This window comes from Amblyomma mixtum, chromosome 3 (genome assembly GCF_055824585.1).
Source record: "Amblyomma mixtum isolate Tamu chromosome 3, ASM5582458v1, whole genome shotgun sequence".
NCBI classification, from domain to species: domain Eukaryota; kingdom Metazoa; phylum Arthropoda; class Arachnida; order Ixodida; family Ixodidae; genus Amblyomma; species Amblyomma mixtum.
Window position 1 is genome coordinate 62,869,042 of NC_143014.1, and position 18,784 is coordinate 62,887,825.

The 18,784-nt window shown below is 50.0% G+C and overlaps 1 protein-coding gene across 4 annotated transcripts in view; it reads left to right on the forward strand.

Moving 5' to 3' along the window:
- The first annotated feature begins 249 nt into the window (after positions 1-249).
- The window catches only part of LOC149350406 (alpha-scruin-like), a 40,997-nt gene continuing 22,462 nt past the window's right edge, over positions 250-18,784 (forward strand). For 2 of the 4 annotated variants that reach the window (XM_089579412.1, XM_089579414.1), the window contains exons 1-4: positions 250-488; positions 13,911-13,982; positions 14,044-17,195; positions 17,940-18,082. In XM_089579412.1, coding sequence (XP_089435538.1) covers positions 426-488; positions 13,911-13,982; positions 14,044-17,195; positions 17,940-18,082 — 3,430 coding nt within the window. In that variant the 5' untranslated portion in view covers positions 250-425. Of the gene's footprint in view, positions 489-1,262; positions 1,396-13,910; positions 13,983-14,043; positions 17,196-17,939; positions 18,083-18,784 lie in introns of those variants that run through there. The other 2 variants (XM_089579413.1, XM_089579415.1) reach the window with 2 other exon arrangements.

Genomic DNA, 18,784 nt, shown 5'->3' on the forward strand with positions numbered 1-18,784 from the left:
GCTCGCCATGTCGTGAGAATAAAACCCCAGGCATCCGTTGGGTGCGCCTGGAATCTTGTCAGGCAACTAAAATAATTATCATCATTAAGATTAAGCATCACCTATAATTAATTTTTTACACTTCGAATTGTTCACTGCTCTTTTTTTAATGTAATTTCAATTGTTTTCTTCCACTAATCATAGACTACAGAGCGATCGGGAACACTTGCAGTTTCAATAGCAGGGAAAAAAAAATCGCTGCACGTGGCAGCATCCACCGACACCGAGGAGGACGACGGCCACGCGATTCCGCAGGTCACGCGCATTCGCGAGCAGGTCGGAATCTCGCCGGCGCTGTGCAGGCTTCGCCTACGTGTCAGCTCACTTGCTGTGGCACGTTTCCAGCAGAATGCCATGGGTGCCGCGCCATCCGTGACGTGTCCTTTATGAGAAGGCGGCGGGTGAAAGAGTCTCGCTACAAGACCGTCACCTACCAGTACCCGGACCAGGTAAGCGACAAGACGCAGGAGAAATCCTGGTCGCGGCGGCCGCATTTCGATGGAGGCGAAATTCAAAAACGCCTGGTAGCTGTGCGACGTCGCTGCACATTCAAGAACCACAGGTGGTCGGAATTAAACCGGTGTCCGCCATCTCATAGCCCGTGTGCAGCTTTGGGATGTTAAACCCCACATAGCATATGCCGTACCAGCCATTCTGCGAGATTCGATAAATGCTGTTGACAGACACGCGCAGGGACTGGTATTCAAAGTCTGATACGTGCGCTCACTTTGAAGAGGTACGTCGAGATATCAGCCCCTGCGAGTGACCTGTGTGAATGTTCGTCTACGTGAGTCAGTTGACGGTTGCAAGGCATTGGTTATTTTGCCGATATGTACAGGTATTCGGAGCAATACTCCTGGAATAAGTCGGGGCCGGCGGCCCAGCACTAGTGCTGCATGCGCTATTCGCATGCACCCTATTCGCATGCGCTTAGGGTTAGGGGAACGGATTCACGTCTTCTGTCTAAAGAATATGGTCGCGGATGGCCGCTTCGCGTTGCCTGAAGGCAGCGCCATGACGGCGGAAAAGAGAAGCTTTCAGAACAAATCAGTTAATATATGTGCTGCAGTTTTTAATTTTGTAAATAAAACGACACTTAAACTGTTATAGTTACTACTAAGGAAATGCGAAAAATTAGGCAAATATTTTTTTTATAATGCCGACATGTTCAATCCGAACCAAGACTATCCGCACAGGAAGTTGCCGCCGCTAACAGCTGATTGCCTCGGTGGGGGTGTCTTGCTTTTTGTGCATAAGTTCTGCGCTCGCTTTGCCGCAAGCTGTACAAGAAATGTTTTTCACATTTTTTTTTATTGTTTGCCACGTGCAGCGCTATCTCGGGCGGAACCGCCAATGGTAACTCTCGCAAATGTTATTATTTTCAGCTTTCTTTACGTCCGCGGAGGCGGGAGTAATACCTGTGCTACACGGGTACTTACGAATGACATCTGAGTCGAATGGCATTCGAGACTTGGAATGGCATTCGAACTCGACGGACTCCCGCGGTGCTACACGGCACTTTCCAAACGCATTCGAAATTCTCGGCTCGTTTTCAGTGCACGACGACGACGACGGTCACACTAGTCCGACAACGGCACTATCACGGTGAACAGCATCATGTGATTATAGTGAACTATCCAGTTCACTTTAATATTGTAGTGGGACAAGTTTTTTGGCTAAACGACACCGACGAATCCGATCGGCGGACGGTCAGCCTTCATATGCCCTCGGGAGTTCGGCGGCTGAGCGAAAACACGCTGATGAGGGGACAGTGCGAATACATGCGCGCTTACACATTATCCGTATTGGAAATAAGCGAAACGAATGGCTATATTTCACATGTGCACACTTGGACACTCGATAGCGATAACCACTTGCCAAATTAATTTCAGTCGACGACGACTCCGTTCCCTTCAGCGACGACTAGGCCTAGCGAGTCCGCAGGGTTGGATCGGTGATTGTGAAGAACGAATTCACAAGTTTTAGCGAATGCAAATGGTCAACGAGTGTAGTTTTGACAACAGTGACATGAAATCAACTATTGCTTACATCGCAGGACGCGCATACGATGAACGGGAAGCGGCGGTGTGACACGAGCTGCCGAGCAGTGCTTTACGGCCAGCAGCAGTCGTCGCCGTCGCTAGCTTGTAACTAACAAGTTAGGCCATTTCAGTTAACGCGAACGGTCACCAAACATACTTCTGGATAAAGTAGTTCAAAATAAAGTACTGGGCATGTTGGAGGAAGCCGGGAAAATTAGCGATAAGCGCCGATCATCCGATGTCAACAACCCGGCTGTCAAGTGTTTCTCAGGCGAGCGATCGTGTCGGCGCTTCCCACAGATTGTCGCACTGCGTAAACAAGCACGCGTACAACCGGTACAGAAGAGAAGAGATTATTTAATAGAACTAAAGCGCATATTTCGTTTTGTGTCTTGCAAACGAGCACAAGCTGTTCATACGAAGCGATGTAAACCAATGTAAACAGCAGTATGACTGCAGTCGTCCTCATCGGCGCACTCCTGGGGAAATTTCATGCACACGCGGTAAATGTTCATTGGTGTACTATTATCTGCAAGCACTCACCTAGACGGAACACGAACTATTTGCTAAACAAACAGCAGAAAAAAGCGAGTAGCGGGTATCGAAATGAACAGCCACAGAGCCGAAAGCAGTCGCGCGGCGGTGGGCGGGGCGAAGCGACGGCGGCGGCGACGGCTATTGGTTGGTTCGGGCTGTGTTCGCGTTTCGAAGGCATTCCAAAATCTGGAATGTCTCCGCGGAGCTCCTTCGACTCGAATGTCATCTGAACCGAATGCCGTTGAAAAACTTCGTGTAGCAGCGCTGGTTTGGCATTCGAGTCGGATGACATTCGGTTGGAAGGCATTCGAAACGCCCATGCAGCAGGGGTATAAAACATACTGCGTAAATAAGGAAAGCGTGTTTCCAGGATGGCAATTCTTTGTGACCCCTTTTTAATACCAAAATCTGAAAGCCTCTTTGTGATCAGTAGTTCGAACCCCCCGCGCTTTCTGACGTCAATCGACGCGTACCCGCTAAGCCTAGCACCTTTGTAAACACGGAAGCGGAAGGACGGGCACCACGATGTTGACCGAATGTAAAGCGGCGTTGGGGCGCACGCTATATCGCCGATTTACCGTTAGCGTCGCCCGCTCACCTAAACACTCAAGGGCCGTTCGCGTTCTGAGCATGCGCAGTAGCGTCCCGCTATTCCCCTAAGCCCCAAAGCGATAGAGTGACCCTATACTATAACTCTCTAATCTGTAGTAAACAGACGTCACACCATAGTTACCGTGGCGGGAAAACTGCCCCCGATCCTTTATTGATGCTTTATTGATTGGGCACAGCATGTCATACAGTGCCACCCACACTACATCCCCCTTTCTCTAAGGAATCACTCCACAAGTCCAGTTTTCTAGGGAGAACTATTCTACGCCCGTACCGAATGCATGGAGGATCAGGACAGCGCAGGGTCTAAACAGTCATACAGGGCGATGCTGGTTCTGGTGCCTCTTGAATGTGCTTGGGTGTTTCCTGCTTCAGAATATCCATGGCAGTCTCTTCCCCTCCATGAGTCAATGACGCAGACGACCCATAAGGCACCAGATGATGCCTGTTTCGGACCAGGACTCCTCCTGTCGTCTCCACGACGTAGCTGCAATGCCACTGACCAGGGCTCAGCACCCTCGCAGCACACTGGACGTCTGTCACCTATACGTCCTGACCCGGTCACGGATCCAGAAGGCTTCTGACTCCGTGATGGCGATTGAAGTCTGTTGTCTGTATCTGCCATGCAGCTGTATCACGTTCATGGACCACAGCTGTGTCAGGCCACTGTGGTTCCAACTTTGAGGCTTTGGCAGCGTGGTCGGGAGGCATCTCCCCATCACCAGCTGAGCCAGGCTAAAGCCAGTTGTTCCTGGTGTGTCTCGATAAACGAGCAAGGCCATGTAGTGGTCATCATTCTTACACCACAGCACAGTGCATTCGACTTCTCTACTTGACTGAGGAAATGCTGGTCTGCTGGTGTGTAGAGCAAATCGATATTCTCCTGCGAAGTCGGCAAACTCGCGACATGAAAACTGCAATCCGTTATCGCTACACAACACCTCCGGGATCCCAAAGCAAGCTAAGACTTCGTAACACAACAATGACTGCCTTACTTGAAAACCCTCGAAGTGTCAGCACTTCGGGAAAGCGAGAGTAATAGTCTACCACAACCAAGAAGTCTTGACCCTCGTAATGGAAGAGGTCTGCGACGACCTGCTGCCATGGGAGTCCCGGTGTTGTTGGTGGCAACATAGGCTCAGCACGTTGCTGCCTCACCATCGCGCACTGCTTACAAGCTTCAACAACTTCCTTGATCCTGTGGGCGAGCCCGAGCCACGAAACAGATTCCTGGGCCCTTGTTTTCGAGCTGACCACACCTAGGTGTCCTTCACGAATCAACTGCAGGACATCATCTTGAAGTGCTGTCGGAACAGCAACTCTTCCTCCCTTTAACAGGAGAGCATCAGCAAGGGTGAACTCGCCCCGGTACTTTCAATATGGTGCGAGGTGCTCTGGTAGTTTCGACTTCGCTGGCCAACCATGGTCACAGAACCTGGCCAAAGCAGAACATATCCTGTCCATTGCTTGGTGCTTTCGGATGGTTTCCAGGTTCAGAGGCACAGATTCTTGTACTGCATCTACAAAGAAAGCAGTGTACTGCTCAACAGAGTTAGTCTGCAAATTCTCTTAATATAGAAGCCGAGCTCTTGACAGCGTGTGTCGGCTGTGACCAGTAGCCTGCCAGGAACATAGCTGATGCTATACTAATATCGCGTAAGTTTAAGCCGCAGACGCTGTACTCTGGGCAGCAAAAGGTGAACGTCCATTGTGCCCAAAAGAGCTGCAAGTTTCTTAGTTTTTTCAGCACTACAAAAACGAGGACACAGAAAGAAAGAAGTACACACGACGGGCGCTGACTCCAACTAACTTTTTAGACCTCAACATCAAGCTCAGACACAATTGTGTTTGCGGGTGTTCCTGCCCTAGAGCTGATTTTTTACCTTTTGATTCGGCACAGTCAAAAAGGTCACGAGAGCTACTGCGACCCTTTCCCTGGAATCCACCCTCCTCAAGTCGTGCCCTCACATGATGCAGGCAAGCTTTCAGGGCGTGGTAACTGGACTGCGCAAAGCAGGGTTCCCTGACCACGTATTGACAGCGGTGACCGAGACACTTGCAGAAAGTTAAAGGGAGACCAAAGAAAGCAAGGAGACAACATCATAGCAGCACCAAGCCAGTGGTTATCCCCTACATTCATAGGGTGTCCCAAAGCCTGAAAAGGGTTGGCAACAAGTACGGTGTGCCGCTGGTCTTTTCTAGGCTAATTTGGCCAAGATGTGCCCCAAGGCCAGCAGTTGCAGCCCTGACAGTTCCGGCTGTGTGACGAAGCGCACAAAGCCGTACATGCGCTGTGCCACGGGTGTGGTATATGAAATCCCCCTTAAATGTGGCAAAATATATGTCGGGCAGACTGGCCGCTGTGTCACTAACACCAGCGATCCCGAAATATTGCAAGCAGACCTGGACTACATCGAATCTTGGTGCAACAAATGGCTCATGTCTTTAAACACTAATAAAACATCATTAATTACATTTCATCGCAGGCAGTCCTTTGTTTCACCAAATTACTATATCTCTGGCTCTGTAATTTCCGCTGTTGAATCTTATAAATACCTTGGTGTCACCATTTCTAATTCCCTGAACTGGGCTTCCCACATTTCTAACATTACTAAAGACGCCAACCGCGTGCTCGGTTTTCTACGTCGTAACCTGCGTCTAGCACCTCCTTCTATAAAACAGCTTACCTACATAACACTCGTCCGTCCCAAATTGGAGTACGCATGTGCAGTTTGGGACCCTCATCAGACAAATCTTTCTCTCGCCCTCGAATCCGTTCAAAATCGTGCAGCAAGATTCATTCATTCGAACTACTCCTATCATTCAAGTGTCACTAATATGAAGTTGCAATCTAATCTTCCATCCCTCGATTCGCGACGTAAAATAGCCAGACTATGCCTTTTTCACAAGTTTTACCACTCATCACTTGGAAGCTGTGTCATCGTCCCTGCACATCGAGCCTCTCACCGCCTTAACCACGGCAAAGCAGTCTACCCGCCATCAGCACATACCACTGCGCATCTGAACGCTTTTTTCGTTCAGACAGCAAAGGACTGGAATCACCTTCCTGCCGAAGCAGTTCGCCACATCCATCCAGACCGCTTCAAGTCATTCATCGAAAGAATAACATAACGCCTGTAATAAGCCCACCCCTCATGTAATACCCCAACTGGGGCATTTGAGGTATAATAAATAAATAAATAAATAAATAAACGAACGTGCCAGGGAACATGAACGTTCACTTGGCGACGTTTCCGTCTCATTTGAAAATCTACCCGCCCACTGCCACTCCTGCAAAGATGAGAACGATCAAAACTGTGACGCACGACTTGAGCGTATCAAAATTCTAAGCAGAAGTAAAGACAGATTAGGAAGCGAATTGTCCAAAGCATTTTTTATCAAACAAAGGCGGCGACACGTGTGTCAGCGCCACATCAGTCTCCCTGCAAGAGAGCCAATATCGATAATTGAATAGATGACAGCATGTAGTCTGTACTCTCTAACCTACCGGAAATTTCCCAACTGCATGCGCTCTGGTCCTTCATTGTGTATAAATGTTGAATGTGTCAGCTTCATTAAAGTTAGCTGGAGTAAGCGCCCGTCCTGTTTACTTCTTTCTTTCTATGTCCTCGTTTTTGTAGTGCTGAAAAAACTTCCAAGAAACCATACTTCACCAACTAGCCCCACGTGTTTTGTTAAGTAGAGCTGTAAGTGGGTGATCAGTCTCTACTATAAACTGCAGGCTTCTTACGAACTCATCGAAACGTTGCATAGCCCATGTCACTACAAGGGCTTCCTTCTCTGTCTGGCTATACCTTTGTTCAGCTGCAGTCAGCGAACGAGATGCAAAGGCGACGGCGCGCCTTTCACCTGAGGGTTGGTCTTGCACGAGGCCTGCACCGAGTCCGTAGGCGCTTGAGTCGGCAGAAATCACTGTGTGGCACTCTGGATGATAGCAGGCCAATGCAGATGTCTGAGGAAAGCATGTTCTTCACCTTTTCAAAGGTGACTTGCTGAGGTACATCCAAAGACCAAGTGCACTTCTTGCACAACAGCTCCCGAATTGGGGTCACGATGTCAAACAGGTGAGGCAGGAACCTTGCAACGTAGTTTACCATGCCTAGAAACCTGCGGGCACCCCCAACATCAATGGGTGGCTCCATTTTCTTAACAGCTTCAACTTTTGTCGGATCTGGCAAAATACCATTTGCTGACACTACTCCCACAAAGTCAACGCTTGATACTCCGAACTTGCACTTTTCCTTTTTGAAAGTGAGTCCAGCTTTCCTAAGGCGGTCGAGCACTTCGGCCATTTTTTTGTCATGCTCCTTGCGATTGCTGCAGAACACTTACAAGTCAATGATCATGTTGACAACTTCCTCTTGCCCTTCGAGAATATATGACATCTGTCTCTGAAAGCACTCAGGTGCAGAAGTTATTTCAAATGGGAGTCAACAAAAACAATAGTGCCCAAAAGGTGTTATAAAGGTTGTCAGTTCTTGGCTTTCTCCTTAGCATTTCCCAGCAAACCCAGAAACTCTTCAACCGTTCGGAGCACGTGCCGCTCTCAGAGAATGACTTTGTTGAGTTTCGTCAGGTCAACGCAAAGACGATAGCTACCAGAAGGTTTAGGCACCACCACTAGACCAGCACACCATAGCATAGGAGTTGTGACCTTGTGTATAACGCCCTGTGCTTCCATTCTGTCGTGTTCAGACTTAACTACCTGGTGGGGAGGGATCGGGATCCTCCTTGCAACGTTAAGTGAATATGGCACCGCATCTGGCTGTAGACGAATAGTATAAGGTTCACGAAGTTCACCCAGACCTCCGAACAATTGCTGTGCGTTGCTCGTAGAGACAGGACAGTCTCCGTTCCTCTTCTCTCTGTCGCTGACGCCATCCGACTGCTTGAATAGCGAGGAATCCTAGTAACGGTACAAGCTGAGAACGCACCACATGCACTTTCTGCATGGATGACTTGCATTTCCACTTTAGAGTAGCTGTGAACGTCCCCAGGACAACAAGTGGTCGACCACCTGGGCCTGGCCCATGAGCTCACCTTCTTGCACTTCAAGACGCGACGGCAATCCGGCGAACGTACCGGGTACTATGGAGACTTCAGCACCACTGTCCATCTTTAGGCGCGCCATTCACCTGCACCTCGATGTACTTCGCGTTGGGGCGCTGTGCTGTCACAGCATGCAGTTCTACGGAGCTCGCGGAAGGTTTCTGTCGTTTTTCCCCGAAGAACGCTTCTTCTTAAGACAGACGCTTTCGAAGTGACCGTTTTTGGAGCAGAAATTGCAAACTGACCGACGAGCAGGGCAGTCGGTGCGCGGATGTGGACCACGGCCGCAGAAGGGGCACTTGCTTCTTCCGGGCTGCCTCCGATTTGTTTTTGCGAAAGCGAGCCGCGTCAACTGCAAGTGGCGACAACGAATCCCCACCGTCGCGAGCTTGTCGCTCGTTTTCAGCGTCTTCATACGTTCTGGCGTGTGTGAGAGCTTGCAGTGTCATCTGCGGGTTTCAACAGATTTGGTCGGAGCGCTTCCGAGCTTCCGATCGGTCAGCCCAACCACAAACCAGTGGCGTACAAGTCTCGCTTCGACTTCCGCTGATGGATAGTTAGTTGCTACGTTTCACCAACGTTTTGAGAAAGTGAAAAACGGTCAATTTCCTCCCCCGCCTGCTGTGTGCGGCGATGAAAGCGAGCCGACTCGTACAATCCGTTGAGCGGGAGTGCGAAATGATCAGTGAAAGCTTTTTTTACGGCTGCGACGTTCTTGCAGTCGGCTTCCCCGAGCGTGGTCGACGCGAGAATCTCGCGCGCACTCGGTCCCATGCAGTAAAGCATCGAGCGTACCTGGACTTCGGGAAGTGCTGCGTAGAGTCCTGTAGCGAACGCGTAGTCCTCGAATTGCCAAAGCCACGCAGGCCAGGCACCTGGGTTGTGTGGGTTTTCAAAGTCACACGGCGACGGTGCATGACGCTGAACTAAGCCTTGGACTATCGGCGGAGCTGTCGTTGCGGCAGCCGCTGGTGCTGGGAGGTCGATTTTTGTGTCTTCGTTCTTGACTGGCACTGAGCGGCAGTAGCCTAGACGTGCGGGGAACCACTTAATGGAATTGGAGTCTTCACAGAAACTTACGTTTCTGCCACTTCTGACACCAAGCAGCACACGACACACCATGTTTACCGTGGCTAGAGTAGCAGCCATCCTTCCTCCATGGTAGCAGCACTGTACCGTGGCGGGAAAAGTGCCATCAGTGTTGCCACCTCTGTTTTCTTGCATTTCGTCAAAATGAGTTTCAAAATCTGCTAAATATTTTCGAAAGACACCAAAATAGATATGCACTTCGATGCCAAATGTAAAAATACTTCACTGCGTCTTTTCTTGGTTTGTAAATGCAAACAAATGTAGCCAAACAGTCTCAGAACTACGATCACAACAAGTGGTTAAGCAAAAACGAAACCAGAATGCGCAGCCAGGCGCAGCGTCGTTTGAAGCGGCGTCTGCTTGTGTGCGTATCGTTACCAGTCATGAGCATGAGGTCAAGGAATAGGTGTCATATTTTATCCCGCATCGTTTTGCACTTGCTGCCTCATCAGCGAGCGTTCCTGGCAGTAATTATGTTTAAAGGCGTGAGTTAAGAAAAACAAACATAAGTTGGCTGTAAGGTAATTCGATTTTCCTCAAATGCACAGTCCGCAATAAACTGTATAAAAAGTCCTCCACAAGCTGCCATTCTTCATGGGTTTATTGTATATAAACATTAGGAGATAGCAACAAGGGTTACCGAGTACATCAATCACATTGCTTGAGTAATTACAAGGAAAAAACACGACTAGCCCAAAGCAATTCTGTGCGAGCATTGAAGCAAAGCCACGGAAAAAAATGTGACGCGAAACATAAATGCATCAGCATCTTCAGCTTCGTTACCACCTGGAGGTGAAGTGGCTGATACGTAGCACTTCTGGAAGTTGATGGTTCACTCTGTCCACTGTAACTGGTATCATTTCCAATGAGTCGGGTGACTTTTTCTGGAAGTTGGTAGTGAAAACATCCTTTACCGTGCCTCTTCAGCCCCGCTCTGATCACCATAATGGCGTCGAATGTAGCTGGCGCGAGCCTGTTTCGCAATTTTGTCTTGAGCAAGTTCATCTGGCTGAACGATCTTTCAACTTCCGCGTTCGAGTAATGTAGGACCAGCACTGAGACACCAAACTCCGCTACTTCGCTGAAGAGGTTCACGCCAGAAGAGTCTATAATTTCTACTTCGCAGTTGAGGTATTCGTTCATGCGACAGTCGCAATGCTCTTCCATTGGCTGGAGGTACACCTACCGCTTCCATCAGAGGGACTTGAGAGGCTTCAGTACACACAAGGCTCTTTCTACTGGCAACGTTTTTTAACGTTTCAACGTTGTTAGGAAGCCTCTGCCGTATTTGCACGATGAGGGAAACCAGGAACTTTATGCATCTCTTTGTTAACATGTCTTCGTCGTCTGTACTAAAGCCCGCTTCATTCATTTCTTGTATGTGCTTTTCGAACAAGTAGCCCAAGTACGGTTTTGGGTCTACGCAGTCTTCTACTTTTGTCTTCACTGCGTCGACGTGTACAGTTGGAAGCAACATTTTTTTTATTAGGTTAGACAAAAGTAACACGAGGTCTTCCAGCAGCTTTGTCTGGTCCACAGTATTCGCTTCAAAAGACTTGTGCACTCTTTGTATTTCCACGAGTATTGGCTTTAGAAATAGCAAATAAGCTCTGTTCGCGTCGGCACACTACATGGAGTGAAGCACATCCGCGCCATAGCATTTTTCCGTCAACCTAACTACTTGGAAGTGCGTCTTCAGCTCCTCCCACTGGTCCAGCACTCGTTCCACAGCTGTCGCGATAGTAAGCCATCTAGTCGAGCAAGCACCTTCAAAGGCGCTTCTCCGCTGTTCAGCTAGAGACCAAAAAGTTTCTTGTACGCTTGCTGCCGCTATGAGGACCTAGTGAACCAAATGTAAGTTTCGTTCACAAGGTAATCTAAGCTTCTTGGGAGTCTCGCACACCGGCTGATGTCGCCCGCTGGAACGAATGGCAGACGCAGCGAATCAAAACCAAATGGGGAGCATATGAACCTTGAACTGTTGACAGACGCCGGTATTTACGCCTGTCATAACGCTCGCGTTGTCAGTCCCGATACCAACAAGATTTTCCAATATCAGCCTGTGATCGTCCAGTGCACATTGTGCATGCTCTCAACAATGCTGCACACATCTCATGTTTTTAGCTCACACAGGGACAGGAATGTTTTTACAATTGACGAGACTGCTTCACAGTGGTAAATGACACATATTGACAAATACTTTGTTACTGAGAGGTCATTTTATTCGTCAACAATGATGCTGCATTTGCTGTTGCCAATGTCAGATGGAAGCTCCTCTTTAACGTGCGGCTGCAAAACGTTTTTAAGCACTGCAGCGCATTTTGTCCTCTTCATTAGGTAGCCTTTGGCAGCCGCACTGTCTGGGAATGATTTCTTGATAATGCTGCAGTGTTCAGATATGAACAACGCCGCCCTAACCTCTGCTGTACTCGCTGCATCGATCGCTTTCAGTTCTTTTCGGGAAGGTAATCTTCTTTTACGACGGGTCTAATATGCTAGCAGCATTCTGGTGCTTTTTTGTATCGTTGTGCGCCTTCAGGTCGTTGCATTTGGATCCAAGTTGGCACCGGCAGAATTTACGTTCGGCAACCTTACATCCATTGGGGGCTGTCTTGCAGAGAAGCCAGCTGCTCAGACCCGGGTCTTTAAGCGTCTCGAAACTTTTGAGCGTACTTCACTTTTGGCGTTCTTGGCATGATAATCTCCCATGCACGTACAGTCTTTGTCAAAAGTACCCAGGCTGCATGGTTTTCTTCTCGCTCGTACAGTAGAGCCCTTACAGCTTCCCTGCAGCTGAAATCGTTAAAGGTAAGGACTGGGGGTCTTCTTACCTTCCAACGCCTTTTGGTCTCTAGGAAAGCCACAAGGGCTCCACTATGCAAGCTAGAAGCAAACCATGCAGCCTGGTTACTTTTGACAAAGACGGTACGTACCGTCTGGGATATGTTATATTTTCTGGCGTAGCGCCGCAGACAATGCTGATATACCAAGCGGACTGATTTATTCTGCACGGAAGCAAGGGGAGGGAGGAAGCACTGCGAGAGGGCGTTCAAAGCGTAGAGAGACACTTTGAATGCTGGCGCCGAGCTAACCTGCGAGATAGGGTAGCAACAGTGATCGAGGCGCCCATGCGCCGGCGGCGTGTCTCGCCTCGCCTCGCCTCGCAGGGTCGATGCACGGGATCATGCGTGGCATCAGTTTACACCCTACAGCAGCCAGGTGCGATGAGGCGCAGGCTACGAATCTCTCCGTGGGCTTCTTCGAGGCACATGCCAACTGGCCAGCCAACGAGCAGGCTGCCGGCGCCGCTGCTAAATTCCCTTCCGCGCACATAACCCGCGGGCCACTTTTTTTTACTAAAGCCCAATGATAATTTCTCATTTTGTTCAGATCCACTACAAATGCGCTTAAATAGCCTGAAATCCGCTAAAACAATGAGACCCACCTATTAAAGATTCAAAATCCGCTAAAAATCTGCTAGCCGCTAGACATTTTCCCCCCAAGAGGTAACAAAAGTCGCTAAGTTTAGCGAAAAAACCGCTAAAATGGAAACACTGGCTGCTTTCGAGCTTTGAATCCAAAGAGTTAATATCTGATTCACGCTTGCTATATTGCTCCCCCTTAAGGAGGCACAATAAATAAACATGTAGGATGCTGTATGTCATACAGCGTCACCTACATTACATAATCCAAGCTACGAAATTATCTGGCCTGCGCTACGAATAGTGAGTTTTTCAGATTTTATTCGCAATGGTGTGATTATTATTTTTTTCCCAATTTCTACCTGTTCATTGCATGCGCCTCATACCCGTCGCGACGGCTCATTTTGTTTGCTACTGGCTTTCCGCTAAATGGGCTCTAGGTTTCGCGTATTCGAGCCGGACCACAACGGCCGCGTTTCGATGAAGACGAAATTTTTTTGTAGCGAGATTTCTCTGCACCACGGATGCGGACGGTTTGCCAAAGATGACTGTGAAGCCGAGGCAGTCGAAATCCGGAGCTGCCCATCACAGCGTTGCTTGCATCCGCTCCGTCGGCTTTGGCATGGAAGGAGCCACTGTACTAAATTTTGCATGCATTTAAAGATAACACATGTTCAGCGTCACCTAGTTAACGCTATTCCGTGTTTCACGACACCTCATTGGAAAATGTTGAAGATACGCATACCTGGCATAATGAAACGTATTACACCACCTAGGTCTAGCGCCAACTTTGATTTCCGTGGAGGAAACTACGGGACCCTGCCGACTTTTGAAGTATCTACGCGCTACCAGCTGTCTCTAAAAAACAAAAGACGAGTGTTGAACTCGTCGATTCCGCGAGAACTGAGAACATGGAACATGCAAACTTTCTCTCACCCCATGTTTTTCTGAAAGGCTGATTTTCATTCCTTTCAACTTATAAAACAGTGACCGCTTTCTTTGGTGGCCAATGTCATTGATATCTGTATCCCCAATATAGTTCTAGCCTTGAAAGCAACCTCGTTGAAAGCAAGTGAAAATGCTGAAATCTCCTAAATCGCAGGATGCAGCGGCGACGCTGATACAGGCGGCCTACCGTGCCCACCTCGCGCGAAGGAAGGCAGATATGCTAAGGGTAAGGTTAACACAAAGTGTCTGCCGCCAAGCGCACGCCAATGGAGTCCCTTCTCTTCCAGCGGCTACAGCATCACCGCGGAACGCGCACCAGCCGCGTGGAGGCGCCCGGCAGGAGCGCTTCAGTCGCCGCTGGTGCCTTCAGACTGCTCGACTACGACGGCAGCCATCGCCACGCGGCGGTCTCAAGACCGCGAGGGCACAGGCGCTACGGGCGATTTGTAAACCACGATCGACGATGGAACCCTCCGAGCTCTAGCGGCAGCAGCAGCAGCTGCAGTCGGGATCAGTGGGCGGAAGAGACTTTCCGCCGCGGTCGTGCGAGAGGCACAAGTTACGATCCGCGACCGACGAATGAGAACAATTCTCCACATGCACGAGATGTGGTGAACTCTGAAGAGCATGCTCGCTCAGCAGGGAGCGACATTGGTGGTAACGTGAGAACTAGGGGCCGCAAAGCCGGGCAACCAAATCGGAGCAGCTCTTCAGAACCTTCCGGCAGTGAAGGCTATTTCCCTGGAGGTCGGGGGGCATTCAGGGTGCCACGCCCCCGTGGTTTTGAGCGTCCCTTAACTGATGAATCGCGAGCTCGTTACCTACGGACAGAAAGGTATGAAGGTGACCACTCGAACACGAACGCCTTTATTTCTCCGTTACAACTTCGTGGAGGCATACGCATGCGCAGAAGGGAGTTCACGAGGAGCGAAGAAGCATGCTGCCGCGCACACGGTGCACGGAATGTGCGCACGGCGTACGAAAGAAGCCAGAGTCACGAGTCTGCATACACAGAAGATCAAAGTTCAAACGAGTCCCTCCTTTCGGACAACACCCGGTCTAACACCCGGTCGTTCAACGAGAGAAATCGTCATTACCAGGAGAAACGAACAGAAAGGCACGTGCATGGAAAAGAGACACCCGACGAAGAGCCACGCGCATCTCACGCCAAAACTGACATGCGGGGATCCCTTGCAGAAGCTGTGTACCTGCCAGAAGACCCTTCGCTGACAGAAAGGTGGGTCCTGAGTCAAAACTTCCGTGCACCAGAAAATCAGCCTCTGCAGGCTGAAAGCGCGGCTGATCCCGTGTTCTTATTTGGGTACCCTGCTTCGCCACCCATGACATCAACCCCGAAAGCTGATACGAAAAAAACACCAAACAGAACTGTGGAGAATGTACAAGGAGCTTCCGTCGACGGCTCTTCCGAAGACACTTCACCACCGCTGGAGAGGAAGCACCTCCGGTTTGTGTCACATACTCATTCAGCCGAACACGGAGCCAGACGAAGTTACAAGGACATAGTCAGGGAAGAGGAAATGAAAAAATCTGCGACCGCCTTTAGATATGTATTTCGCAGATGCCGAGGAAGGTGTCCTCCTACGCCTAGAATTTTCTACGTTCCCTCCTCCGACGACGAAGACGACGAATGCGGACTTCCCGCAGCCTGCTTCGAGAAAACGATGTACCACCCTAACAGGGAGAGGAATACTCGGCGTCCAGAAGTCGTTCGTGGCGAGTGTGGAGCTCCGGGAGATTACATTAGGGAAAAGGTGAAGCATGGTGCCAGTGAGAACAGGGGCCTGCTTGAACAAGTGGGCCGCGACGAGTGTAGCGAGGAAACTAATGACCGCCGAATCAGAGAGAAAAGGGGGGTGATTACTGAAATTGGCCCCGCCCACTGTAGAGCCCCTGCTTTCGACCTTACTGAAAGCATGGACCGACGCATCAGCAAGAAGAAGGAATGGTGTGCAGAAGCGGACCGTCACGATTCCATAGATCCTGGTCCCGACATCGTGGAGAACATGGACCGTCATTTAAGCGAGAGCAGGCGGTGGCGTACACAGCTAGGCCGTGACCAGTGCAAAGACCCTACTTACGACTTTACAGAAACACTGGACCATCGCACAAGAGAAAACAGGGGACGGTGTGCAGCAGTGGCCCGTGACGAGCGCAGAGCTCCTCTTGCGGATTATGCAGAAGGGATGGATCATCACATGAGCGACAGAAGGGGGCGGCGTACAGAAATATTCCGTAACGAGTGTAGAGCTCCGGGACATGACTTTGAGGTCATGGACCGTCGTGTTAATGAGAACAGGTGGCGGCGTACAGAGTTTGTCGAGAACCAGTGTAAAGTCCCTGCGTTTAACTTTCCGACAACGATGGACCGTCACTTCGGCGGGAACCGAGGGCGACGAACAGAAATCGACCACGACGAGTGCACTGCTGCAGTATCTGACAACGTAGAAACAGTGGGACATCTAATGGTCGAGAAAAGGGGGCGGCGTGCGGAAGTGCTCGGTGACGAGTGCAGCTCTCCTAGACCAGACTTCATGGATACAACGGATCGCCGTGTCATCGAGAACAAACAGCGGCTTATAGAAGCAGTCAGCGACCAGTATAGATCCCCTGTATCCTACTTTGAGGAAGTTATGGATCTTCACATCAGCCAGAACACCGGACGGCGCACAGAAGAGGGGCGCGACCAGTGCAGCGCTCCCGTAGCTGACAATGTTGAAACAATGGGCCATCGTATGGGCGAGGAAAGACAGCGGCGTTCAGAAGGGGGCCTTGACGAATGCAGAGTTCCTGGACCCTATTTTGCGAGGGCGATGGACCGTTGTATCAGCAGGAACACGGGTCAGCGTAGAGAGGTAGGCCGCGACCAATGCAGAGCACCCGCATACCGCTTTGCAGGAACGATGGACCGCAATATCAGCGCGAACATGGCGCGAGGTACAGAAGTTGGACAACACACACGACAGCGCTCACATACGGTGAACGCGTTTTACCCAGGACAGAAGAAAATCGCGTGGGACGATGCTTGTCCCAGACGTCAATCTTTCCCGCGAAACGAGGCAGATGAGGCGGAGAGAGTGTTCACGAAAGGCTCGTGGCCTCTCGTGGGAGAACGCGATATGGGGAATATTCGTCCACAGCGAAAAAAATGGATTGCCAGCGCTCACGAAGGCAGTGGTGACCAAGGACCTACCTCAGCTGACCCTGGACATGTGCCGTCTGCAGCATCTGGGCTGCGAAACGCTTCGCGCCTAAACGCTACCCAGTTGGAAGACGCCGCTCGCGAGCAAAAAAAGACTGAGTTTCGCGCATGCCACACTTCGCTAAACTGCCTGGCTGCGAGTGAGCAAAACGACCCGTTCTACTGGAGTCCTCTGAGCAATATTTTGCCGCCGCTGACTACAAAGACAGCCGACGAGCGGTGAGTAAAATTTATTTCCAGGCCGTCCATTTGTGCGCCGTTTTAAGTTAACACACCATCGAAGTTTTGCCCGGTTTGGTGCGAAATATATGTAAGAAAGATGCAGAATGGCGAGCTAGGCGTCTAAGAGGTAAGGCATTTCTGCTTTGCAGACGCTGAGACAACCGTCCTGGTCGACAGCTTGACCCCCCTTCCCCCTTGGTCGGCATTGTGCTTTGCCCTGTGCGCCGTCTATCCGATGAGGGAAGCTCCACTTAGCGCTGTTTGAGTCGCGTCACCCCCCATAACACGTGCATACGCTGAAAATCACGATATCGATATCGCGTTAAACGATGCGTTCTGTATATGCATGTTACGCAGTTGCTCGGCCCTCGTTTCCCGGCTTGATCCCCCATCCAGCTGCGATGTGTCCCTCTGTGGCTTTCCAACGGCGAGCGCACCAAGAGGTGTCGAGAACTCAACTAATATAATAGGCAGCTTGATTTCAGCTGTCATGGTCCCTCAGAGTTGGATGACAGCAATAAACTGTTGTAGTAACACGCGGCATCCAAACGCGACGCAAAGAAAAAATGGGCTGCTTGTCGAACATCAAGCTCTCACAACGTAGTTTAGCGGCAAAGCTTATAACAACGCCTGCGAGTGTGTGGATGTCGAAAACGGACGCACTAAGGGAAACAGCAGGTGGTGGAAATTAATTTAGGTGACAGTTTGTTTACTTTTTCTTCTCTTTTTTCTTGTGCCCAGGAACGAAATCCTGAGTTCCTTTTTCGACGACCAGTTTTACGGCGACCTAATGACCCCAGTTCAGCTGACCTTCAACGGGCCTTGTCACAACCTGATGTTCATCGGTGGCATATCGCCTACCCAGCCAACCGGTTACGCTGATGGTAAGCCGCCCTTGAATGAGAACACGCGGGCATAGAGTTGGCAAAAGTTTGCGTCGATATACACACGTGAGCTATTAAAGCAGCTCCGTTCGCTTGGCAGTCATGATTATGCGATAATTACGTTCGTTTTCAGTGCAGTGCTGGCACAGTGAAACGCAGTGTTACAAACAACATCGAAATTGCTTTAAACGTCTTTGAGAGTAAGCATGCAATGGAAAGATTAATTAAAAAGATACTAAGCGAGATGAACGAAACGAAGACTTTCATTATCGGTGTGCAGTCAGTGGTGTGCGTTAAATATATATAATCTTGACTCCCTAGAGGTATTACTCGTTTCCATTTTTCTCTCCGTTCCTTGCTTATATATACGCCCTGCATATTCGAAGTAGTAGCAATGCAGTAGCGGTACTAGTTATTACAAAAGAAAAAAAAAGGAAAAGTTGTTGCCGCCCGCGGTAACTGCTATCTAATATCTTAAGCACTCGAGCTAGGGCCCGTGGAAATGAAGAAACGGGATTGCATCATCATCAGCCTGACTACCCCCACTGCAGGGCAAATGCCTCTCCCATGTCTCTCCAATTAACACTGTCCTTTTTTGGCACCGCCGCGGTGGCTGAGTGGTGGCTGCTGGCCCGAAGGACGCGGGTTCGATCCCAGCCGCGGCGGCTGAATTTCGATGAAGCCGAAATTCCTGAGGTCCGT